Raw genomic sequence first — 27,503 nt, 5'->3', positions numbered from 1 at the left:
CCAGTTACAACTTCAAAAATGGGTGGGAAAAACTCATCGGCTTTTCTTTGCTGCCCTCACCGCCACTTCATAGGTCTTCCAATGGGCTCTATAGCACGCTCTATCAGTTTCAGCATGAGTTTTCTTCCAGCATCTTTCTAGATGTCTTCCAGCCTGGTTTAGGTTACCTAGCTCTGTGGTAAACCACGGGGCACGTTTCCATGATAAGGGAGGGAGAGGTTGGCAAGAGTTAATGTCGTCGATGGCTTCAAGGAGCTTCATACTCCATGCTCCTACAGCACCTTTGATAGAACGTGTGTGTAGAATCCTAACATCTCCCAGGGCATTTTGGAATTTAGAATGGTCCATGAACCTTTGCGTGTAAACTAATTAATAGGTCCCCCTGGTTTAGGGGAGGTGTCAAAGCCATATTCATTGTTGCCTTCAGTAGGTAATGGTCACTGTGGTTCAGGCCATATCTCCAGCCCCGAAGCAAAGCCCTCCTTCAAAGTACAAAATATTAAGTCCATGTGTGGGGCTTGTCACTATTTGAGAGAGGTCCAGGGCCACCAGGGAAGCAGAGAATTCCTGAGCAGGCCCTGATGTGGAGCATTCAGCATGGATGTTGAAGTCCAGCAGAACAATCAGTCTAGGTCTGTCCAACACTACATCTGAGATTATCTCTGCCAATTCAGAAAGGGTGTTTAGTTTTACATACAGTTTGTACTAGACATGTAAATTCTGAAGACCCTTGATAACCAAAACATTTGTTACAAGCACTGGGATAATTAGCTTGTATCTGAGATGCTAATGGAAGTCTTGGAAATATGACAGGAATGCAAGTCTCCTGTAATATTCCCTAGCTACAGTAACCAGAAGGCAAAAGGACACACTCTCTTCTTCTCTGTTTGTAAAATATCAAGTTATCCCTACAAGAACATAAGATACGTGGCTTGTAAATGCATTCTAAAAGATTTATATGATGCCTTTAATCCCTCAAAGTCATCACATATATGAAGGCCCACCCATGTTATGGTTTTTGTTCTTACACAACTCTCCTCTCACACACATCTCTCTTTCATTCCTTGGTAGAAAATATTCTTCAGTGACATCCAGAATGTGTATTTGCACCCTGTTAATAGTGGTCAGCCATTAAAAAAACCCTGGACATCACCTGCTATGTGTCACTTCCAGCAACAGAAAGTTGAGAGGGGTCAAGGCTATCTTATGATTAAATTCTCACCATGACACTTCCTTCATAAAAAGAGGTATGACAAGAAAATGTGAGTCATGGGAAAGTTTAGGACGCTAGGAATTATAGCTGAAGGAAACTAGTTACACTCTGCAGTAGATAGACAAGATATAGCCACCATTTCTCCAAGGTTAGGCAAAGAGCAATATATCTCACATGCTACCATGTCACATTTAATTCCTTTTAAAAAATCTTCTAGTCTGTGACATGTGACTGACAAATAACTGGATATTTCCAAATGTATCCCACAAATGCTAAAGAAGAGAAGACAGCTTATATCCAGTGAGGTCTGCTTGTGGGATGGATGTCATGAAGCAGGACTTTCCTACTTCCCCCTCCTACTGCAACCTATTGGGCCCCTTGAAATTTTGTTCCTGGATATCAGTGAACTCTCAGGAACAGCACAGGAGGCAAAATGAGGAGTCTACAGTGGGAGATGAAAATTGGCAAAAATCCTCCCCTTCCAAAGTGGGAAGTGCCTTTCTGTTTTCAGAACACAGTGAATGGATACAAGGCAAAACAACTGCATCAATATGTAGCAATTTTCATTTTAATTCTGTATATAGTTTTATGTATAGGAGGCAGTATCGCTGTGTGGTAGAACACCTGGTTTGTAGACAATAGGTGCCAGATTCAATCCCTGCATATCCAGTTGAAAGGCTCTGATGTGCAAGATGTCTAGCTAAAACCACTGCGAGTTGCAGTAGCTAATACTGAACTTGATATTCCAGTGGTCTGACTCAGAATCAGGCAGCTTCATGGATATATAGCTACTCTTTCTCTTTAGCCTTTCCAAAAAATACCTAGATTATAAAACTCATGACAACCAAAAATAAAGATTTTATGCATTTAAACTAGGGTCCGCAATGTCATGTATGCGAGTGTAATGGCACCTGCTGACACTTTTCCTGGAGCCTGCTAAGTATTTTTAGAAACTGGGCAGAGCTAGATGGGGCTTTTGCCCAGCAGGGCTTCTGACTGGCCACTGGAGATCTTATTGTTTGGGTAAGTCTTTGAAAAATGTTGCTTTGACAGCAGCTGCCACCATAGCACAAGGATCCTCACTGTATGACTGAAGGTAAGGTGCATGTATGCAAGAAAATATTTTAAAACAATACATGCATTTTAATAGGGATTCTGTTAAACACAGCTTCTGTTTAGAAAGCTGAAGACTTGAATTATTCATAACCTATTTCCCTGCCATTTTGTGATGATTCTGCCTCCTGCAGCTGCCATTTTGTGATTGATTCAATCTCCTGTGGCTGTAGGCTTTCTCAAGTGCCTGCTTATGGCAGACAATCTCCTGGCAATCCCTGCCTCTGCCTGCTGATCTCCTGTTGATTAGTAGGAGGAGGCAGGCTGGTGAAATGGGGCAGCACACAACTTTGTAAGCTGGGAACAAAGATCTGTGCCTTGGTAAGTTCCCACCATCCTTCCGCCTCCTGCTGGTTGCCAGGAGGGACTAAGCAACCCTACACAACAGCCATTTTTTGCTGTGCCCACCATCCTGTGTCAGAATTCCAAAGTGCCTGCAGATTCAAAAAGGTTGGGGAGTCCTGACTTAAACACTCATATCTCACACTGTCAATACTTATGGGCTCATGAGACAGCTCACAAACCATAACATTGCAATACAATAAAAAATTATAATATAAAAGATTATGCTTATACCTGCAGGATCGCCTCACACCCTATAGTCCCAGGAGAGTGCTCTACTCAGCAGATAAATATCTACTAGTGGTCCCTGGGCCCAAAGAGGTCCATCTTGCCTCGACGAGGGCCTAGCGCCTTTTCGGGCCTGGCCCCAACCTGGTGAAACTCTGCGATAATTCAGGCCCAGTGGGATTTGTTATCATTCCACCATGACTGTAAGACGGAGATGTTCCACCAGGCTTTTGGTGGTTCAGGCAAATAGGTCTCCTGTTCGGTTTCCTACCAGGTGGGGGCATCCACTCCTGATTCTTGCTTTTCTCATCTGTTGATTGTCACTGGCCACCATGGGCCCAAAATGATTGTATGAGGGACTGTGTAATGTGTGTTGCTGAGGGTGGGTTGTAAAACTGCATCTGTTCTTTTTATGTCTTTAAAAAATTGTGTCTTTTAAATGGATGTGATCTGCTCTGAGCCTGCTGGCAGGGAGAGTGGACTACAAATCTAATAATAAATAATAAAAGATAATAGATTGAGGAATGCAAGAGAGTGATGAGTGAACCTGAATGTTCCCCTGGTTCAGATCTCATCTCTCCATCAGATGGCCTTCAGCAACCTTACTCTCAGATTTATATCTGCAACCATCTTCCTTCCAACAGCACAGTAGGTGGCCTGGACTGAACATTAAGATCACCCACAAGTAAAATAAAGAGCAGGCCACCCACAAGCAAAATAAAGGGTTCTAAATAGGTAAAGGAAATCCCAGGTATGCACAATAATATGGGAGTTCCAACTCATCCTCCTAAAGGTAGAAACAGAATTGCACTTCTGTGGTCCCTTGGAGTCCTGACAGTGAGAAGGCACCACAGAAGCACATGTCCTGTGTGAGCAGGGGCATCAAATGAAACCGTCTATTTCTTTTAAGTCTGCAGCACATGCCCCCACCATGATTTTCACTCACCAAATTCTTAAAAGCTGTGTGGAGGAAGGGGGGCTGGTCCTTTGCAGATTAAATGATTGTTTGGAAAGTTATGAGTTCCTTCAACCTTAATTAATCCTTCACAATTGTTTATACTGTGAAGACAGCAGCCCAGTGAACGCCTTACAGAATCTAAATGGAATAGTGGAAATTGATCTTGAGGGATGTGCATCTCATAGTGCCCACCACAGAGCCCTCAATTTCCACCTCACAAGAAAGCTTAGCAGATTTGAAAGTTAATTTCTTTCAGTCCTAATTAATATCTTCCAAACACTTAAAATCTGTGAAGGAGGCAATCTAAATTAAATCACGGGTGGAAATCAAGGTCAGAAACCTATTCCCCACCCCCCAATTTCTCTCCTCATATAAAGGCTGATTAAAAACCAAAGGAACTGTGAGTGAAAAATAAAAATAGAATGGATTTTTTTCCTCACCTGAAATTCCTCTAATTGTTAAGTAAATAGTTGATTATTGGTTGAGTAATGAAATATAAGGATTTCTAAATATTTGGGGAGATCACTCGGGTATGCAGATGACCCTTCCCCCCCTCCCCCACCAACAATGTCTTGAGCATATGGTCAGTTTCCTCCCCACTAGGCTCCAAGTCCCAATGTGCACCCTCCCCCTAATGCCAAAAAAAATATTGACAGCGTTTATTCAGATGCCTGGTATGTTTATTTATCTAAACTTTTCTTATCCTTTTTTAAAAAATGCATGTGTTATGTGTTTTTCACTGAGGATTAGTGTGAGCACAGGGTAGGTGGATTGTGGCTTTCTGATTCTCAGGAAGGTTTGCCAATCAGCACTGCTAATTCCTTCCAGACATAGAGCACCTGGCTGCTCTTAGGCTCGGTTCAGATTGAAAGTCAGTCTAAAAAGAAGTGAATGTGCATCCACAATGGCTTACCATGCTGTCTTCAACCTGACCTGTCCATATTACCAAAACCACGATATCATTGCTTTTCTGAAGGTATGGAGGAAGACGCAGACTTGCCTTTGAATCCAAAATAATTTCCAGTTTTTAAATGAAACAGCACCCCTCTTTGAACTTTTATTTTTCATCTGGTAGGAACAAGCCCGATAACAGTAACAAAGCAGAGCCAAAACATTAAAAAACAAGCCAGTTTGTACCCTGACTCTACTATATTTATATCGGAAGTGGCAAAAACAGAGTGAGAATAACAGGGCATGTCCTCTCCATCTCCCGCTACCATAGTTAAATTTTATTTTGTATTTAAAGTTTTATATAGAACTGAAAATAAGGATGGGCAAACTACATCCAGAAATTCTGCATGGGAATCATTAAAAAAACTGACTCTGTATTGGTTTTCTTACCTTTTCTTCATTTGCAGCTAACAGTGATTCCATCCCCATTTTCAAACGTTGTACCTCTTGATCTAAATGAAATTTATGAAGTTACAAGTTATGAGCGCCCATGCTGACATCTTCTAATGAGGCATACATATGTGCTTCTACCAGGAGGCACTTGGGGTACTGCTTTTGCCAGTCTTCTCACAATAAAAAAACTAACCGTGTCGGTGCTAAAGAGGGGCTTCCTTCTTCCTTGTACTATCTTAAATCACTCCACGTGGTGGATGTTTCCCAGGGCAGCCTCAGTGCACCAATCATCATTTAAATTAGATGACTTTCTTCACACTACTGCAGATGTCTCTTTGAATGCCTCAAAATAACCTCCTCCCCACAGGGACCATAATGCATGTGCTGGCCTAAGTATGGCATGAATAACAGAAACAGGCATGATGAATTGTATTAAATAATCCACACAGCATTTTATTGTCCTGAAATGAAAATTAAATTTTTCAAAAGTTTGAGCCTGCCCCTTGTTAAGAGAAGTAATCTGAATTATACTTCAAATCTAACTACAACATCCTACCACATTTTTGATCAGCCTCTGAATAAGACTGTCATTAATTTGAGTCTTTGTAAAACTAAAAAAAACTCCAGGCTTCAGAAGTACATAAGTTTTACATAAGAGAGTACTGGTCCAGTACTAGGGAGACCTTGATTCAAATCTGCACACTGCCGTGATACTCACTGAGTGCCAATGGGGCACTCACTATGTGGACTGCCTACTCCCATATGAACCTAGCAGACAACTATCTTCGGAAGCTGAACTTTGGGTGCACCTGCCATCTGAGGCTAAACAGATAGCAGCCCAGGAAAGGGCCTTCTCAGTCATGGCGCTAAAATTACAGCATTCCCTCCCTAGGGAGATTTGTCTGTCCCCTTCAATCATTGTTTTCTTTCAGCAGGTAAGGACCTTTTTGCTTTTCACTGATTCTCACTCACCCTTCCTCTTGTTCATATGTTTTTTATGTTATATTTTCTTTGTTTTTATATATTCATATGAGGTATTAATCTTGTTTTAATGTTTTTACTGTTTGCTACCTTAGGGACCCTAAACTAGGTGGAAAAGTGGCTTAAAATAACCTAACTCACAGGGTTAGTTAGTGTAGTGTAGACTACAATTTGGGAGACTCAGGTTTGAATCCCTGCTCTGCCATGGAAGCTCGCTTAGTGACCTTGGGCCAGTCTCATACTCAGCCTAGCCTACCTCACAGGGTTGCTGTGAGGATAAAATGGAAGTGAACAGAATATTGTAAGCTGCTCTGGGTCCCCACTGGTGAGAAAGGCAGGAGATAAATGAACTAAATGAATAAATAAAATAGTAAAAAAGAAAGGGGAATGAGAAGAGGAACTACATATACCATAAGATCCTTGAAAGAGGTTGTGTCATATATGTTTGCCTACATATTTGCCATGAGTATTTTCTGTGTTCTGTGCTGGGTAATGATCCTCTGAGGGTACATGAAGTTGCCTACTGATAGCTTGTTGGGCTGGGAGTTGCTTGTCTCGCAGGTGGCATCTACTTTCGTTTTCACAGCCGCCTGAGAGAGTGTCCTTGAAGGCTGGCTGAGCCTGCAAACTGAAAATGACTTCATTTTTGCTTCTCCCATCCCTCTCCCCTCCTGTCTCGAAAGCCCTTCCTCCCCATCCTGACCCCTTTGCGCCAGAATCTCAACCGTCCCTATCCCAAAGGCGGGAACTTTCCCTATAATGGGCCCCTCGAAACTTCATTACATCACTTCTGCCAATGACCTTGTCTGAGTATGCTGATTCTCTAATAAAGTTACTTTAGCTCATACCCTGGAGTGTGTGCAGTGGAGTACTATGGGGATTTAACTGCCAGAACCTGACAGGTGGCTGGATAAAAATCTAAGAACTGAAATTCTCAATACTTTCTAAAACTGTAGGACCAGCATCATTCACTGGATTTAAAAGTCTAACAGTAATAATAGCTCACTATTTAAAATGAAATCCATGCAGTTGCTTTAAAGCGAAGAAAAGTTTTAAATAGAAGAAGAATACATCATTGAAAATATTAACTGGCATATGTATGCCTTTTCACTGTTTCTATTAATATTATATTAATAATATCAGAAAGTGTTGTATGGTGGCTAGTTTGTCAGACTAGGTTCAAAACAGTGGGGTTTAAAACCAAACTATTTAATTTATTTATTTATTACACTTGTATTCCGCTATCCCTGTAAAACAGGCTCAGAGCGGATCACATCAAAATCTAAAACAAGATAACAGAGTAATTTAAAACAATTTCCATTAATAAAACATAGAGGCATTCCTATTGCACAATCCCTCAGCACTGAAGCTTCCTAGGTGACCTTAGGCCATTCATACTCTTAGCCTATTGCTGTGAGGATAAAATGCAGGAGGACAGCAGAATGATATGAATTCTAGTTCATATCAGAGTCATGGGAAGACTTTCTTAATGTGCCATAGCCCGTTAAAATTATTATACAGCTTACAGACAGGAGCGTCCCTTCAAACCTGGCATCCAAGAGTGGGGACAACTGGTTAATGTTCTGTATGTATTCAGTGTAGAGATGGGCACGGACCAGGAAAAAACAAACCATGCGGTTCGTGGTTCATCACATTTCATGAATCATGAACCATCATGCACCTGCCTGGTGCACGAATCAGTTCATTTTGGTTCACGAAAATGTCACTTCCAGGCCAGCAAATCACCACTTCCGGGTCAGCAGAAGGTCTGCAGGAAGTCCATCCCCTGTTGCCTAGGAAACTGATTGATTGGCGTCAGGCCGTCTGCAGTGATGAACTGAAAAATGAACCAAACGAACCAGCCTAAAGTTCGTGGCAGTTCATCAGAAATAGGATCTGATGAACTGCTGGTTCACGAACCATGAACCGGCCTGGTTCGTCATGAATTTTGTTTTGTATTTCAGTTTGTGCCCATCTCTAATTCAGTGGATTATTCTCCACTGCAGGCATCAAAATAACTCAAGATCTAATGAGTGATCAAACTTTTGAAAGATACATCCAACCCTTTACACACTTCATCACAGCAGTTCTCCAACTAGCAGACGTTACTATGTATTTTTGGTGTAACTGTACCAAATCAGTTTTAAATTAAGTGATTCAATTTGCTGTAGTTTCACAAAGATGGCAATGTGACACACAAGGAAAGAATGACAGAAATAAGGAGTTATATTACTATAAAAATGAGCAGTATAGCTTCTAACAAAACAAATCATTGGGAGGAAGGAACATCAGTATTAATTTTTTTTAAAAACCAAGTGTTAAAAAGTCCGGATAGCCAGTTCTGATTAGTATCTAAGCATGGGAAAAATATTGATGAGAATGCTAGAGTTAGTGCATTACTGATTTTAATGTACTCCAAACTCAGTTATTTTACAAGAGATGGCACTGATGTGAAACTGGCAGGTACACACTTAGCCAAATACAAAAATCAAACCATACAAAACAATGAGCAGTGAGCAAGCAATCAGACAGATTTAAAATGAAGAAAAGAACAAGCCATTTGGTGCTTCCACTCACAACAGACTTTTAAAAGAACCATGTCAAGGCTTAAGTTTTTACCCCCCCCCACCCTACATCTGTTAAATCTGTGGACTTTTCTCTTACCATGATTCTAAATGGTAATATTTAAGCCATCTTATCCATCCCCTTCCCCCTTTAAAACTCCAAAAACCGGACAAGGAAAATTGTAAGCAAAACATCTTTGGCATCATTTATAAAACAGTCTGTTCAGGAATCTACCAACCTTGACAGATTGTTTTAAAATGTCCTGTTAGTTAACTAGATTTTTGAGATTTTAACAAAAAATCTTTCCAAGATGATAATTCTGACCATATTTACAAATGCTAATAGCTGTCTGTTTGCTATAAGCAGTAAAATATTCATCCTGTGTGTTAAGATATAGCAGCCAAATATAAAGACACACTGAATGATTATTGCTAAAAAAGAGGACTTTAGGTATAATTTGTGTGAAAAGTAGAAAAGTTAAATTGTAAGGCTTACGTTTTTCTTTTAGCCTTCGCCTATACACTTCCTCTAGGATGGGGAAATGAAGAAAGTAAAATAAAATATGCAGAAAAGGCACAGATTAGATACTACATGAAATTTTATCAGATGATGCACTCAAGAATTTTGATACACTTTGAGACTAATCCCTATCAGCCTTCAAAAAGTGACAAGAAAGATGGCAAAGTTTTGTTGTTAAAATATGAACCGTGCAATCCTAAGGAGAGTTACTCCAGTCTAAGCCCACTGAAGTCAATGGGCTTAGACTGAAGTAACTCTTCTTAGGATTGTACTATAAGTCCATTTCCCCCCTCTATACTGACATTTTGGCCTTTTGGAGGTACTATGGTTATTATTATTTTTGTTTGTTTGTTTTGGAAATCAACAAACAAATTTGTTAACATTTCCAACTACAGTTAGAGAAGTAACCTAATAATACATGCAAACCTTCTTACACTAAACATGCACAAAGGCTAAATTACTGAAACAAATATCAAAGCCACATGATAATGTAATTCCTAATGTGTGTCAAGACATCTTTGATAACATTCCACCTAAATAGCCATGCAAACAAAGAAACAGCTCAGTTGCTACCAAGCATGTTTAAGAGAACAAAGATCCAACCATTCATACTGAAAATGATTTTTACAAAACAGGAATTTAAACTGAAGGTTCACACCATACGCTCATGTACTAGATACACTAAGTGTTTTGTTCATGAAGATCTAGTTGATGCTAGATCTTCAGCCTTAGCAAACTCTGTGAGTCAGCTTCTAACTGCCCCTGATGTTTTCCTGCTCAGCACAACAGGGAAGTGCTGGGAGATCAGAAACAACTCCCAGCTGATACCTTGATAAGCTATGAGTCAGCTTCTGACCAACAGGAAGCTGCAAAATTGTTTGGTAGCTGTTCAAGTTGTGTGAGGCAAACTGAACATATCCTTGATCAGCTCACTGTCTGATCTTGAGTGTTGAATATAGTATGACTGCTGAACAGGTTTACTGAGAAATCTGTGGCATCCGTAAGAAAGACAAAAAAGAATGCAGGGTGCTTGGTCAGAGCTGTGGACCTTTAATAAGTATCAAAGGGCTCTTGGTGCTTCAGCCTGTGCCCCAGTGTGAGCTGTGACTGTGGAACCAAGTCCAGACCATATCATTATCCTAGAGCATCTTCTGTAAAGTTTGATTGGGGGCCAGTCAGGTTGTATATTTTTGTTTACTTTTGTATTTTTATGTGTATTTTATGTTGTAAGCCACTTTGTGACCCTAGCTTAGGAGAAAAGTGGATGAAAATGTTTAAATAAATAATGGAGACTCCAGACAACTTCCATAGTCCTATGGGCTAAATCCTCAGGTAACCTTGGCTCTGCTTCTGCAAAATGGGAATAATGAAAACGTTACCTCCCAGGTCTGCTGTGCTACAAAATTATGGCAAATCACACTGTATGTTTAGAAAGTCCTACAGAAAACACAGATAATGCTCTGTTTGAGATAAAGGGTTTATCTGGTTCAAACCAAATGTGATGGCAAACTTGTGGCCATGATTTTAAAATGCTGCAAGGGGCACCTCCCATGGCTATTTTGGCCCTTGAAAAAGTGCAGGGTGAGGGGAATAGCTCCGTGCTGCAGGCCCAATCAGCAGCAGGCCCCCACAGCATTTTAAAATCACTTTATATGGAGACAACAAACTCATGGTGACCACAAGTTCACTGTCACATTTAGCTCGGCCCTGCGCCATGAGTAAATTTAGAGATGCTTTAAAAGAATTTTGTATGAAAGCATTTAACAACCTCTATTTGTATAACTGAAAAAAACATAGTCGTAAACACCACTGAAGAATCTGTATGGCAGATATTTACATCCTATGGAATTTTTTGGCAGAAGCAGCAACACTGGGTAGAAATACACATATGCTTTGATTGCAACTTTGCATTTCTTTTTACCTCTTTCTGCAATTTCATTATTTACTGATGTCCTTGAGATCTGACTTTGTAATCGTTCAATTTCTGAGTCTTTCAGAGCTAGCTGTTCCTGCAGCTGTGCTATTTCAGCCTAGAAGAACAGATTAATAGTATTAGATTTCTTTCTGTCTCCATCACTTAGCAACACTTAACCTGGAAAAAAGTGAAATTAACTACTATGGACTATTTTCTCCAAAATATATTATAAACATTTTTTTAAAATAAAGGCAAAAACAGGAAAAATGAGACACCCCACAAAGCACTGCATTTTCTGTACTGCACTAAACCATAATACAATGATCTCTTTTCCTTTAAGAAAAATAAGCAGAATGATTTTTTTGAACAAGTGCCACATAAAGTTAGTTAAAGAGTGAATGAATACAGAGGTGTTCGAGGAGTCTGTCTTTAACTCTCTTTACTTGGTGAAAGAACTGTGGGGCATTCTTGTCAGGTTCCTTTTTTGTGTACCTGTAATGGAGAAGGTGATTTTCAAACTTCATTTGTTGTAGGTTCTATCACACTGCAGGTCTCCCTTACTGCAAGAAAATATGGTGGACTATCTAATATAGATATATTTTTATCCTGCCTTCCTGCCAAAGAGCTGAGGGTGGCACATGTCCTTCTCTCATCCTCATTTTACTCTCAGTACAACCCTGTGAGGTAGTTGAGGCTGAATGTATGTGAATGTATGTGAATTGCACCAGAGAAATCAAGGCAGAGTGGGAACTGGAACCCATGCCTCCCAGTACCCAGTCCAGCATTCTAACCATTACATCACACTACTACATTGTCACTGCTATGTATAATTGCTTGCTTATGGATCTTATTGTCATCAACAATATGTTTTAGCAAACAAAAGAAAGTCAATGTGAACAGCTTTTTTATTTACTGGTCCTCTGCAAATACCTTAGATGACACAGCCAACACTAAAAGTGACAAAATAAACAATGACAAGTACATAGCAAATCACTTGTAAAGACAGGAAAACTGCCACAAGGTCACTTCATATATAGATTTGTTAAGAGGCTGCTGCAGCTTCCTTTTGAACACATACTTGGTAGCAAATGAATGCTTTTCTCTGTGCAAAGTGGACCTGTGCTACTTACTTTAGTTGCTTTCAGTTTCCATTCATACTGATTCCTTTCATTTTCCAGCTCTTCAACTTTAATTTTTAGGTGTTTCAATTCCTGTAATAAACTCTGGAAAGGAAATAAAGGAAGAAAAAATATATCAAAAAATACAACAAAATTAATTCACTCACACAATGGACATAGGAGCAAAACATTCACTCCGTAAAAATAAATCACAGGCTGAAAAAATTCCTGAAAAATCAGGAATGTGCCATTGTACTTTCACCTTCTTCCATACCAATTTCCTCCTCCTTTTTCTGGCTTTAGTGTTAACAAGGATTTCCTTCAAACCATGGTTTCTAATCCTCTTATGTCTCACCACAGTTGCCAAGTTTGCACAATATGCATAACAGGGCAGAAAAGAAACTGCGAGTTCTTGGTACATTCTCAGTTCTCCAAACCAGACTAGCATGTTATATGAATAGGACACTGTCCTCAGAAGTCAGAACTATTCCCAGTCACTTTGTAGTATTCAGGGAATATAAGGCTGTTGTGCTCCTTTCTGTTCTTCCTACAGTAAAGTGCATAAAACCTTACTTGGCTATGGAGCACATGATGGGACTGTAAGAATCACACACACATTTTTTTTAGACCTCTGTCTCATATTGCCATGTCTCAGGCCATTCATACTCATGAAGCACCCCTTCCTTTTCAGGGGCCATTTTCATCACTTATATACAAACAGTATATAAACAATGAGCACACAGTATTATATGTTTTCTATCTGTGAGGGCTAAACTAGACATGACAGAACAGAACCCTTTGCTTTTTCTTTCCTTAAAAAAAAAACCTTCAAAGCATCTGTGTAGGTTGCAAATTTGATTGGGAAAGTAACGCTGATTCCTTGATCTAAAGTGCAGCTCTCCTCAGTTAATACAACCACCGTGGAGCCAAAAAGAGAGATGTACGGGTGCTGACTATGAGCATTGTAATGAAGTAGCACTTTGAAACAGTGGAAATGGGAAAGAGGATGGTTGTTCCTCTTTCAGTCTTGCACAGGGCAGCCTTGTAGAACTTTGTAGTCAAGTTTCCTCATGAGTCAGATAGGGCTCCAGCGGCTGCTTGCAAGAAATGACCACACTGAAAAAACAGCCGACTGCTGTCAGCGCCAATTACTCATAGGGGGAGACAAGGAAAAGCAGTGCCTAAAATCAGTCCTCATATATGGGGCACACAAAAATGGGCAGTTCTGACCATTTTTTGAAAGTGTTTATACTGTACAGAACATCTTTACCCTCCCCACACCCCAAATCTGGGAAGAACTCTTTTGTGCATGCAGACTGTATCTAGAATGGCCATCTACATGCAAAGATTTATTTCTGCATGCAGATTTTCTTTGCTGCATCAGAAGACACGTGTAACTAGGAAAAGGCAAGGGGAAGGAAGAAGTATACATTTAAAAAGTTAAGTGGATGAGTAATGTCATCCCTTAAAAAAAATATTTTCCTCTCCTAATAAAGTTCTATGTAGTGCAAGGTCTACCATGGCTTTCTGATGCATTTTTAAAAAAAGCCCTAAGAGAGAAAACATATTTGGATCAGGGCTGCAGCATAGAGAAAAGAGAGGCTGAACTCCCTTCACAGACATATTTCTGGTGGAGAAAGAAAATAAACACCAGTTTTTCCTCTTTTAGCGGGACTAACAGTAGCTAAGGGAGGGGGAGAACAGTTATATTAGGATATTAGCATTAAAATACTTTAAGAATATCCAGTCACTAATCTTCCACACAAGATGTAGTTTAGCCCTCAGAAACTTGTTTTCAATATTTTACAGACTGCTTAGTTAGATTTTTAAAAAGTCTCACAAAGCACAACCACTCCTTGTATGTGCTTGAATATGATAACTTTGGGGGTCAATCTATTTCATCCTAGTTCCTCTGTCACTGTTATGCAACCAACATCAGTGATGCTTTTAACAGAAGAAAAAATCATGAAGGAGGGGAAAAAATTAAAAAATACTGTTTTTAAAAAATCATCAATTATCAGCTGATTAAAATGTGTATCTCTAAAATGTGGTGCTAAAAGTGCTGAATACAACATAGCAACTTGAACACACTCCAGGGTATGAGCTAGAAACAAGTTGTAAAAAGAGTTTATGTGAAACATACCAATGTCATTCCTCTTCTGTTCAACTTCATTAGCTTAACCAGAGTAGCTTTCAGTCTGACATGTGAAGTGGTTTTTGATCAAACACAGTAAAGGTTTGTTCTATAAATTCCAGAAAGCCTTTACTGAAAAGCTTGTTTAAATAGTAAGCAACCAAAACTTAGGGGATTTAAAGATGCTTCATGCAGTCTTTATTGTGGCTTTTCCATTCACTCATCTTAGGATGTGTGTAAAGAGCAAAACAAATGCACCTGGGGGTTTAAGATTTTCTTATATTCAGGCTTGTAGACAGAATTTTACGAATGGCCTAAGGATACAGAATCCTAAGTACATCTAAAAATATTAAAAATAAACCTTAAGTTTTAAAGGTATTAAATGACAAGTGCTTCTCAATCCTCTCGTCCATTTGTAGCCATCATTTTCTGGTGTACTGTAAAGCAGAAGCTTAATTACGTCTTACTGATTAGTAAGTCTACTGCTTGCTTCCTTTCCCTTGCATTCCATCAGGAAAAGAGTTTGAGCTTCTCCACAGAAGCTGAAAATCAGTGAAATGACCTGGAACCAAGGATGTTTGGACTCCCACTGTCTCAGCCGGGTTACATTTTTTTTTTACTCCTTGAAATTCAATTAAATGATCTGTCAGATTTTGAGGATCTTCTATTGATCTTTAAGAATCCAAATAGTAAAGAAATTCCTACCATTTCCTTTTAAAGTCCTATTGCACTTCAATGTCCATGCAGAATGTGGGCATGTGTTGAAAATGTGTTTTTAAGTGCTATGGACATGTACTTCTATGACTCTGAACTTTAAGGATTGCAGGAAAAGCACCATTATGGCTTTCTGAAGGTTCCTGGGTTTTGATCAGCATGGATATCAATGTTTTAGTGTATCAAAACAAGTCCTCTGGGCAGGCCATAAGATACATAATGACTACACAACCACAGAACAACAGAATATAATCTACAGCCAGTTTAAGACGATTTGCACTCACCGAATGAACCCCAGAATAGATTTAAGCCAGAGTGGACTTGACAATCTAGACATATCTTTGAGTTAAGAATAGCCAATGAAAGGAAAACCAGTTTGGCTATCTGAAGTCTATCCCTTCCTGGGGAGAAAGTTTTATGCACTTATGATAAAATCCTTCTAAAGTAAGAAGTAGGACACAGAACTGATTTAAAAGTAGAGGCATGACAGGTTCTATTACTTTGTCCAGATTAAACCATGCTGAGTCAAGGCAAGCAAAATATGGCATTTGGTTAAATATTGTCTAATATAAGCACACACATTAATGCTTATCGATCTTAACAAGTCTCTACAATTAGTAGTGTTAAGTTTGCTCTTTGAAACGGGGCAACACACAGACTCAAGCTAAACTTCTCATACATCACACCAAGAGCAATTCTTCTGCGTAGGGATCTCTGTCATTGATTCAGTGCTGTCTTGAGGACCAATTGTTGCCATGTTTGGCTTCCTATCTTGAGACTTTCTTTCTTGGATTTTACTATTAATCTCCAACTGCAGTCTACACATTTGTTCTTGCAGTTCATTGATCAGGTTTACTACTGACTATAAAAATAAAGGAAGAAAGAAAATGAAAGCTATAGAAAGACATGGAAGTAAGTAAAGAAAGTAACTGTATATCTATGTGGGTATGGAAAAGAGACAGCAACCACAAGATATGAGACCATTTCCATTTGTATCACTGCAATTCTAATCCCTCCTCCCAAATCTGTAATATCAAGCAATATATAGTATCACTTCGCATACACTTCGCAAGAAAATTAATTCCATGAGGATTATTTGACCCAGAGAGCAGCGATGCTGTTGGGAAGCAACTCTCCCTTTGTCAGTTCTGCACAGTATTGTGGTACACTCTTGTACCTCCTGGGTTTTCTCTGGCTGTGTCTTCAATCTTGCCCAAACTCACTTTACTTTGAAGTTTTGAGAATATTGCAGCAATGCTTGGGTAACTGCTCTGTGGGTAGGAAAGTTAGGATTTTCCTGGTCCCATCCAAACAGACGTCATTTCCCCCTTTCACAGCCCCAGGGGGCTCTTTTGATTTTAAAATCAGCCATGGAATATTGTTACATCATATAATCCTGTAACAATGAGTATCAGCATCTCTAAATTCTCAGCATTTGTTAAAAAATATGTAGCCCTTTTAGCTGAAGACATAGGCCTTTCCCCTTAGATCTCCACAATGAAAGAGCTTGCTCAAATATGTAAAACACCTATAAGAACTGCTACTATTTACTGCCTTGTAACTAGAGATGGGCATGAACCAAAATATGAACCCAAATTCATGACGAACCAGGCCAGTTCGTGGTTTGGGAACCAGCAGTTCATCAGATCTTTTTTCTGACGAACCGCCATGAACCTTAGGCTGGTTTGTTTGGTTCATTTTTTAGTTCATCACTGCAGACAGCCTGGCGCCGGTCAATCAGTTTCCTACGCAACAGGGGATGGACTTCCTGCAGACCTTCTGCTGACCTGGAAGTGGTGATTTGCTGGCCTGGAAGTGACATTTTCATGAACCAAAATGAACCGATTTGTGAACCGGGCAGGTTCGTGAAAGTTCGAGGTTCGTGAAATGTGACGAACCACGAACCATGTGGTTAATTTTTTTTTCTGGTTCGTGCCCATCTCTACTTGTAACACTACACAGGAAATGAATTCAGCAGCCAAAGAAATGCTCAGAGTGCATTGGGATGCTATCTCAACTTACTTTCAGGTGGACCAAAAACCATCCCATTTTTTTCCAGTAAACCACCTTGGGATAGATCAGGGTCAGAACGGTACTGTAAAAGTCACTTGAAAATGTTTCACGTTCATGCCTATCTGGCCAAAGTAAGCTGAAGCAGAACATGATGAGCTCAGCTGCTGGAGAAAACTGAAGCTGGGTCTGGGTAAGACTAGATGGGAACAGCGTGCATCCTACTCCCATTTAGACTCAGAGCCAAGCTACAAGTGACGCCTGACACAGGTTGGACACTTGTCAGCTTCCCTCAAGTTTAGATGGGAAATGTAGGCATCCTGGTCTTGCAGCTGTAATGGAGAGCCAAGCTGTAAAACCAGGATGCCTACATTTCCCATCAAAACTTGAGGGAAGCTGACAAGTGTCCAACCTGTGTAAGGCGTCACTTGTAGCTTGGCTCCCAGGCAGGCCTGAGTTATTTATGGAGCTGGAGTGAGAGAAAGTTTTCTTTTCTTCCACTACTGAAGCCACACATCCTAACCCTGTCTCAGCTGCCTGCCCTAGTAGTGCCTGTTGGCTTGTTTCTCTCTTTGAGCTCCACATATACTTCTGGCATGGATAAGGCAAGAAGATGGAAATAAGCTAGTCTGCTTGGTAATGACTGATGACTGACTGTTATGATTTCACAGAGTTCAAACATTTTAGCAAATAGTTTATGGGGCAATTATATAATCCAAAAACAGTGAATAGACAGTGAACAGACCATAGACTAAATTTAATCTGGCAGTAATCTGAAATGAAGGCACCCCACTTCCTCTTTTTTGGTGTTCTCTGAGCACTGAATTGACACATATCTCATACTTTAAAAACAATCTCCTAGGAATGGTGAGGTTTAGAATCACCAGGATTGCTGGCTCCATACCAGAGATCAGTAGGACACAGATTGGTTAAACATTAGTGTGGAGCTGACCAAACTTGCCTGTTATGGTGCTAAACATCTGTGTCACTCCTACAATGGAGCACAGAAAACTGACCCACACATTTGTCACCATGCAGATATGATAAAGTAAAACACATCAGTAGGACCATTTCGATCTCCAAATTATTAGAACATAATGAATAATCTTATGCAAGTACAGATGTGTGGGAAACATCTTACTTAACTTAAAATACCATTACTTTCACAGGAAAAGAATGTACTTAGGTTTCTTCCAGATTGTAATTAAAATGCTGATTTAAAAATATAGGATTTTTGCCTCTTTTGAAAGCAAAGTCAGTGTACAGATCCTCATTCAAGCCCTAAACAAAGGGAAACATTCATGAACTTTAGATCTTAACTCTCTTGCCCATCTTTCCCTCCGTCACCAACAGTTATTTCCCTTGTAACAAAGGTTACAGAAAGGGGCTTGCTGTGCTTAACACATAGATCCTTAATTGTGGGAAACCTACCGCTGGCGGTGAGGAAGAGGTTGGAGGGAAGAGTAAGTGCCCTTTTACTACATCTGTGCTAGAAATCCAGTATTTACTTTGCAAAGGAAAAATAGAGGATGGGTTTTGAAGACATGCAGTGACAGAGGAATGAGCTGAACTCAAAAAAGAACAAAGTAAGGCTTACCTCAGCTTTGCTCTGCTTCTCTTCATATTCGCTCTGTTCCTTTTCCATCCCAACCAGCTTAATCTTCAGATCTGAAACTTCTGTCATTAAGTCCAGTTTCTGAGTTTCCAGCAACGTTCGACTCAGCAGCTCCTGCAAAAAGAAAACACTTGCACTCACTCAGCAATCTACAGAAAAGGACCTGGGCCCAAACTTATTTGCAACAAAATCTACAAAATTTTATTTAGAGGCCACACAGCCACATTTTGTGGGAACAATGAAATCAATTTTTATTACTATTCTGCCTTGAGTCTCAGTGAGAAGGGCGGACTATAAATGACAAATAAATAAATAATATGGATAGTTTAAAAACATCAAAAGGGAATGCTTTTCCAAGCTTCCTCTAGAATAATTTACTGTAATTCACTGAATGCCAATTTTTAGCACTGGGGAAAATCATTTAGGCACACTTTACTAACCTTTCAAAATATTTGTAAGGGGTTTTGCATTTCTGTTTCCTAAACCTTACTGCTTATAAGTTACACAGCTGGAAACTGCATATTACAAAGTTTCAAGCATGTTTCCCCATCTTTAAAACAAAAGACAGAAAGCACAACCACTTAATCCCTTCCCCTTTACAACCATTTTTCCACTCTCAAGTTACTTTTCTCCCTTCAGGGAAAAAGAAAGTTGATCTTACAGCATGAGGAAAGAAGGGTGAAAGAGTGTGGCTAATATTGACATCTGGCAGCCTTACGGATGCAGTTGGTTCCATACAACACTGTAAAGCCCTGTTCACACATTACAATGAACACACACGCAATACAAAGCGTACAGCGTGCACTTGATTTTTCTTTATATGTGTGTTGAGTAATTCTCATGTTAAATTCAACTCGTGTACATATTGACATGTGATAAACTCTATATGATCAATAGGGTGTGGGGGAAGATAAGGTGGTGGAAGAAGAACAAGCTGGGCAAAGGGAAGGGAGATTGGACATTGATGTACTATTGCCCCTTCTGGTTCTTGTTCCAGCCAGGGTGATGATGCTGACCATATCAACACCCTATTGGGTTATAATAATATCTTGTTTTTAAATGTCAAGTCAGTTACAGGCAAAACAGTACCCCTCTAGGATCTAATTGTGGATGAGAAAGCTGACCTGGCATGTATCACTAATCCCTGACTGGGGGGGGGGGAGGAGAGAAGAGGTTAACCTAACTATGCCCCCCCCCCAATGATGTATCAGCATAGGCCTGGCGGACAGGGAGGTGGCATTGTTGGAAGTTATCAGGATTCTATCCCCTAGCTTGATGCTCTATCCAGGCCTCTCCAAATTTTGAAAGTATGTATGTATACTGTTGGGAGTGTCAGACAGGACTGAGATTCTGTTGATGTACCACCCACCCCGCTGCGCAACAGTCTCCCTGCTTGGGCTGGTGGAGATGGTCTTGGATTTGGTATTGAAGACTCCTAGCTGCTTGTCTTGGAGGACTTCAGTATCCATGCTGAGGCTACTTTGTTTGGAGCAGGTCTGGATTTCATGGTCTCCTGACAACCATGGACCTATCTCAGGCAGGAACAAGCCCCACACACTGTGCAAGGCACACTGTTGAACTGGTGTTTGCTCTGGGTAGGAGTTGAAGGATCTGGAGGTGGAGGGATTGAAGGGTGATGGATTGATTAAGCTGATCCACCATAGAAAACTGATGGATACAATTGGTTTTCAGATAGCATGGGGGGATTTTCTTGCTGATATGGTCAGCGCTCCTGTCCGTGCTTTGGTTGACCTCTGGAATGAGGCAATGACCTGGGCAATTGACATGATCGCACCTAGGTGGCCCTGTCTTTGGTCTCAGACCCCAGACAGCCCCTTGGGAGGCTGTGGATGATGAAAAGACAAGGGAGATTGGTAGAGGAACAGTGGAGAAAGATTTGGGATGAATCTGACAAGATATGGCCTAGAGCTCCTTGTAAAGTTTATTATGTGGTGGTGATGGCAGCAAAGAAACAATATTTCTCTATCACAGTTTTATCTGCACAGCGCAGACTTACAGAACTCTTCTGGGTGGTCAAGGTACTACTCGGCTCTGGCCTAGAGGAGGAGGTGGACTGCTCTGCAGCCTGCTGCAATCATTTTGCTAAGCATTTTGCAGGTAAAATCTATTGTACTTGTTCTAATTTGGACTCTACATTAGTTATGACAGGATTGGATGGTCCCAGTGGGCGAATTTATCCAGTTGTGTGGGATACCTTTCAGCTTATACAGTCTGAGGATGTGGACAGTATTCTTAGAAGCTTGAGACCTACCACCCGCTTGTACAATCCTTGCCCCTCCTGGCTACTTAAAGCTACTGGGGGAGGGGGGTGGTGGACTGGGTCTGGGAGACAGTAAATGCTTCCCTATGAGAGGCAGTGCTTGCTCTTGCCTTGAAGTGAGTGGTGGTGCATCCACTCTAATCTGGACCAAGGAGATTTAAATACTGTCAGTCTCAAACATCCCATTTTTGAGCGAGGTGATTGAACGAGTGGGGGCTGGCCAGCTCCAGGAACTGCAGAATGAAGTGGATTGTTTGGATCCATTTCAATCTGGTTTCAGGCCTAGTTATGGGACTGAAACAGTCTTGGTCCCCCTGGCTGATGACATGTACCAGAAGATGGACCAAGAAAGTACAACCCTATTAATTTTCTTGGACCTCTCAACACTGGAACGGTACATATCAACATCCAAAGTGATTTTATGTTCACATCAAATTCACTAGCCATTTGCAAGGAATCTTAACATGGAGTAGACTGAGCCTTGAAAACAGAAGGAAAGCGCCAAATTATGTTTTTGTGATTTTGTTCTAATTTTAACCAGATGAGGTTGTGGTCCAGAAAGCACATTGAACTAAAATTATATAAAAGTACAGCTTAAAGAAAATAACATAGTGCATTTGCTAACATGTGGAAGTAATTATTTCCATCTTCAAGCAGATGATTACATTCGACAGTTCATTAGTGGAATATGACCCATTTTGTTATGGGGAAATTACAGAGTATTCCAGCAATATGATGCAACTCAAAGGAAGCTTGAATAAATATGAATGTGTAAGAAGTAAAAGTTCAAATCTGCATTACTACTTTTGAAGTGAAGAGATAATATGTATCATGTCCAGTGCCGAATTTTGGGTAAAGAGTTTTAAAACCAAGTGCAGCAAAGAAGCCATTCAAAATACAAAACAAGGATAAATGTGTCATTTTTAAAAATTCCTACTACAGTACTTGTGTTATTTTCTAGAGATCAAAATAAGTAACAGATTTCTATCTTAAAAAACATATTTAAAAATCTAAAGATTTAAAGTTACAGATCACATATAAAGCATCACATGGCATCCATGACAAGTAAAAATTCTGCCACGCATTAAGTTTGAACTGTATTACTACATGTGGATTCATTTCTAAACCACAGAGGAAAAAGTTATTATCACATTCACTGTTAAAGGAAGGAGTATTTAATACTCCCAATGGAATCTAACCATAAATGAAAACGTAACTGAGTAGCAGCAAAGACTTGAAATTCAACTCCAGAATCATTTACAATTTTTGAGAAAGTGAATTAATAATTGTACCCCTAAAATGTGAAATGCATAGTTTATAATTACCATAGTTTAAGTACACACATATATGAACAGGCAACTAGAGTGTACATTTTACAGCTAGCCATAAATCCCCTCTTGCACAAGCAAAAAATCAAGAAGCAGAAGAGTCCTAAAAGATTTCCCTCTTTACACAGGTAGCATTTCACACATACTTGGTGGGAAATAGACCACTGACAAAGGTAGCACTTTCCATTCCTTAGTTAAAGCAACTTGGAAACAATAAGGACAGCAACCTACCTGATTAGCAAAATTCAGCAAGGATCACACATAGTACAAGGGCAGCATTTTACAAGAGTTTTATGTCAGCTGTGGTGGAAACAGGATATTCACTTAAGACAAAACACAGCTGAGAATGTGGCTGACTTGCACCATTTCAGGATTGCATAGTAATAGCGCCTTGCAAGCTTCCACTTCAGTGAAGCCAAGGAAAAACGGAACACACTGAACTTGAAAAACGACTGGCTGTTTGAATATTTAGTCCTTGGCATATAACTTAGGGATTATTTTTATGCATAGCTCACCAGGGCTCAAGCTCCAAGTTTTCATTACTTGAGATAAAGCAACAGAGATGAGTATCTGAATATCTGCAAAGTGCGTTACCACGGAATAATCTCAACCAGCCTAAGGGATTGGGGGAGGACTCCCATAATTGTGCCCTTTTCCAATGGGAGAAAGGCCTTATTTAAGGAAGAGTCTAGTAGTGCACAAATGGGTTGCACCTTGGTAGACAGAGTGAGATTAGACTTCTTGAAATTAATCATTAGCCCCAAACACTGGCATGTCTCTAAGATCAGATCTATGTGTCCTTGCAAGGCAGAAATCAACCAATCATCCAGATATAGATAAATGGAATATCCTTTAGTTCTCAAGACTGCCACGCCCTTGGTGAATAGTCTTGGGGCTGTGGCTAGTCTGAATGGTAGGACCTGATATTGATATGTGATTTCCCCAAACTGAAATCTGAGGAATCTCCTGTAGGATGGGCGGATAGAGATATGAAAACAGGCATCCTTAAGGTCCAGGACTAGAGATGAGCACGAACAGCAATACGAACAACAACAACAACAAAAAAGCCACGAACAGCCCAATCTGCTGTTTGCGAGCAAGGTGTTCATAAGGCCCCATTTCTCGGCGAACATGTGTTCGTTCCAAGCCCTCTTCGTGGCATTTGTCAGCCGTTCGTAAAGCCAGACAGCCAGGCGCCTTTCAATCAATCCCCCTGGCAACATAGGCATGGACTGTCTGAACTCCTTCTAGCTTTCCTTCTGGCTTGTAACCCCTCAAAGTAGCTTCCAGCAGACAGTCCAGTTTTTGCCACTGTGAAAAGAAAATGACAGGAAAGGGAGGGACCCAAGGATCATGGCTTTCCCAGGGTCCAATCTCTCTGAAACTTGAGGGGTCTTCAGAGGACAGTGAGGACTATGTCCCCTGCAAATTTGGTGGGTATTGGACACTGGGAAGATCAGTTTGTAACTCCTCAATTAGCTTCCAGCAGACAGTCTAGTTTTTGCCACCGTGAAGAGAAAGTGACATGAAAGGGGTAGACCCATGGATCATGGCTTTCCTGGCTCAAGTTCAGCTAAGTCCCAAGGGGGCCATTCTGGCTCCCATGAATCACCAACTACGAACATGTTCGTGAACATGTCATGTCAGTCAATGTTCGTGAATCCCTGTTCGTGGATGGCAAAGAACAACGAACATCCTATTCGTTTTTTTCCTGTTCGTGCCCATCTCTATCCAGGACTGCAAATCACAAGTCAGAGGGCAGTAGCTGTAACACCATTAAGGGTTACCATTCTGAATTTGGATACCCTGACCATTTTTTTTAAATCTCTGAGGACTAGTATGGATCTAAAAGTCTTATCCTTCTTGCGGACTAAGAGGAACCTTGAATAGAATCCCAGCCTATGTTTGAGTTCTGATACCTGTTGTATAGCTCCCTTCTCTAGCCGCACCAACAACTCATTGGCCAACTCAGGTAAAGTATCTTGAGTTGATTTACATGGAAGACTCAGACACAGGGAAATGTTAAATTCAATTCTGTAAATGATTTCATGATGGATGACCAGGCTGTAATGATGGATGCCCAGGCTGTGTAAAATTGGGTCTATCACTGAAAAGAAGATTCCCTTTGTGCTAGTCAGAATTGTTTCTGACTTTGGCCCAGATCCTTATACCCAGCTGATTAGACACCTTGTCTCAGTTTAAGAAGGGGCTTATGCGTCTGATACTGCCCCTGACTGGTTGAAGTTGAGCGGATACTGGTGCTGGTATGGCTGGTATCTGGAGTAGTGACTCTGTTGAGGATGCTGTTGCTGCTATCTGTAGAAGAGTCAATTCCTTGATTGTTGGGAACGTGGCAACACTCTGTAGGATCTCACGGTCTGTTGATCTTTCAGCTTTTGGGATAGGTACTTGTCTGTTATTGCGGTGAACAACGTCTTGCCCTCAGATAGTAGATCTTCTACTCTGTTTCCTGTCTCAATAGGTAGAGCAGTGGACTGCAGCCACACATACCTCCTAAGAACTACAGCTAAATCTACGGCCGTGGTGGAAGAGCCAGCCATTCCAGCATTAATCTGCTTCTTAGAGAGTCTGATCGCCTCCTCTTGGATCACTTTAATGAGAATCTTCTGGTCCTCTAGTAGATTAGTTGGCAGCAGAGGGTCGGACCTGAAACAATGGGCTTAAATTACATGCACAAAGGTACCGGCTGGATATTAGGAAGAACTTTTTCACGGTCAGAGTAGTTCAAAAGTGGAATCAGCTGCCTAGGGAGGTGGTGAGCTCCCCTTCACTGACAGTTTTCAAGAAGAGGCTGGATGAATATTTGTCAGGGATGCTTTAGGCTGATCCTGCACTGGGCAGGAGGTTGGACTAGATGGTCTGTATGGCCCCTTCCAACTCTATGATTCTATGATTATCATTACATGCTATGAAGAACTTCACCAACCAGCAGCGAAAGAGGAACTGAGGGTTGAAAGCATAGCTCCTGCCAGAGCACAGGCTGTTTTGGCCGGAAACAAGCTGCACATGTGCTCTGGGAAGGGGAAGACCCCCCCTAGAGGAATTTTTTTAAAAAATATATTTTATCAGTTTTCTCATAGCAATAGGGGTAGGGGAAGGAGGGATGGATTAAAAAGAAAAAAAGAAATCATACATTCTGCTTGAAACAGCATTTTACTTATCTACATATTTCACACTACCAATCATTCAACTGTGGTTACTAGTAACAAGTTAAAATATTGCCTTCATATGCTTACTACATTCAGATCTTTATATTGGTTTTTCATCCAGTTGTAAAAAGGGGTCCATGGTGCAGCAAAATCTTCTTCCATTTGTCTTTTCATTAGTAAGGTTAATTTATCTAGCGCCGCATTTTCCATTATCTTCGCTATTAATTCCTCCTGCTGAGATATCATTGGTCATTTCCAACAGAATGCTAATAGAATTCTTGCTGCTGTCATTACATGTATGATAAAATATTTCTGATCTTTATCCATGTCTTCTGATACACAATTTAACAAAAATACTTCAGGTTTAAAGGGAATTGTAATCTGTAAGATTGTTTGTAAGAATCTATGCACCATTATCCAAAATTTATGTACCTCTTTACAAGTCCACCACATATGATAAAATGTTCCTGTATGTTTCCCACACTTCCAACAATTGTTAGACACATTTTTATACATTTTGGCAAGTCTATCTGGTGTTAAGTACCATCTATAGAACATCTTATATAGATTCTCTTTAAATGCCACCGACTTCGTTATTTTAACATTCACCTAGAGGAATTTTAAGCTACATAAGCTACTGATCAGCAGGCCAGCACATGGAGGAGAGGAGAATAATGTAAGTTACTTTGGGCCCCCACCATTTGGGGAAAAAGGTAGGATATAAATGAAGTAAACAAACTATGGAGAGTTTATTGGATACGTTACAACAGAACAGTCAGTTTTTCCCCTCTGATACTTGTATGAGTTGGTTTAGTCTTTAGGAGATGGAATCCCTGTTCAGCCAGCTTTGTTTTAATTAGAATTGTAGACTACATGAGTTCTTTTGTCCTGAAACTTGTTGCTCCCATCCCTGTATCTTCTTGCTAACAAATGCATGTTTTGAACATACCTGTCTCTGCTGATGAACCTAACAGCAGGGACCTGGGTACCTGATTCATAAGCAAAAGGGAACATTACACAAACAACAAATAATGCAAGAAAAAAAGACCTCATCTCCTAAAACATCATATCTAGCAAGATCCCAATACGACTCATTGCAAGTTTCAAACAAGGTTGTAATGCAATGCCAGCTTCAGAATCTCTTTGGCTGGAAAGTAGTTCCTTAAATACAAAATATAACTTCAAAATTATTGGTGACATTCCAGATTTACAGTGTACAGGTAAGAATATGCTGAGTTTTGATTACAGACCAGCATGAAAAACAAATAAGGAGAAATAACCAAGGGCTACATTTCATCACAGACCACAAAGCACTCTGACTCCACAGTGTGTTTCCGGAGAAATGTATGTTTCCTGTTGCATCTGAAGCAATGTGTGCGGAATGAGTTCTAATGTTTGGCACCGTGTGTATCATGCACTGCTACAGAGTTAAATGTTAAATGCATCCCCAAATGTTGAGTTAAGATTTTGTATTAAGACCTATAACTCATATACTGCTATGGTCCATTTGACTTCTAACTGTAGCTTTCCCAGGTAGTCCTGGAACATCGCAAGGAGAGCATGAAGAGGGTGACTATTTGTCACCAACACCTGGTACTTCACAGGTATACTGCTTCTGTTCACAGATGTTCCATTTAAATATCATAGCAATAATCAGCCTATTCTCCATGAATTTGCCTGTTTGTTTTAAAGCTAGTAGCCTCTGAGCTAGTAGCCATCCCCACATCTTATGAATCCTGTAAGTCATCACCACACTGTGTAAAGAAATACTTTCCTTTATTTGTCACTGTGAGGCCCCGCCCCGCCGGTCTCCCCTTCCCCGTGCTCCGTCGTCCTCCCGGTCGCCACTAGGGGGAGGCTGAGAGTTCCCTCCCCCTCAGACTAGGCAGTGACAGGGGTTACAGCACCAAAGCCTGTCTGCTGCCTGCTGGTCTGTGAGCTTCTGTCCCTCTCTC

At 40.5% G+C, this 27,503-nt stretch overlaps 1 protein-coding gene across 7 annotated transcripts in view; it reads right to left on the bottom strand.

Moving 5' to 3' along the window:
- PPFIBP2 (PPFIA binding protein 2) overlaps positions 1–27,503 on the bottom strand; it is a 189,926-nt gene that overhangs the window by 32,608 nt on the left and 129,815 nt on the right. For 5 of the 7 annotated variants that reach the window (XM_054972944.1, XM_054972946.1, XM_054972947.1 and 2 more), the window contains 5 exons: positions 18,752–18,883; positions 12,309–12,401; positions 11,185–11,293; positions 9,240–9,272; positions 5,196–5,257 (listed from right to left, as the gene is read on the bottom strand). In XM_054972944.1, coding sequence (XP_054828919.1) covers positions 5,196–5,257; positions 9,240–9,272; positions 11,185–11,293; positions 12,309–12,401; positions 18,752–18,883 — 429 coding nt within the window. Of the gene's footprint in view, positions 1–5,195; positions 5,258–9,239; positions 9,273–11,184; positions 11,294–12,308; positions 12,402–15,823; positions 15,988–18,751; positions 18,884–27,503 lie in introns of those variants that run through there. The other 2 variants (XM_054972949.1, XM_054972945.1) reach the window with 2 other exon arrangements.

Source organism: Eublepharis macularius, chromosome 2, assembly GCF_028583425.1.
Source record: "Eublepharis macularius isolate TG4126 chromosome 2, MPM_Emac_v1.0, whole genome shotgun sequence".
NCBI classification, from domain to species: Eukaryota; Metazoa; Chordata; class Lepidosauria; order Squamata; family Eublepharidae; genus Eublepharis; species Eublepharis macularius.
Note: the sequence above shows the minus strand (reverse complement) of the source record. Positions and strands in the feature narration are given on the sequence as shown.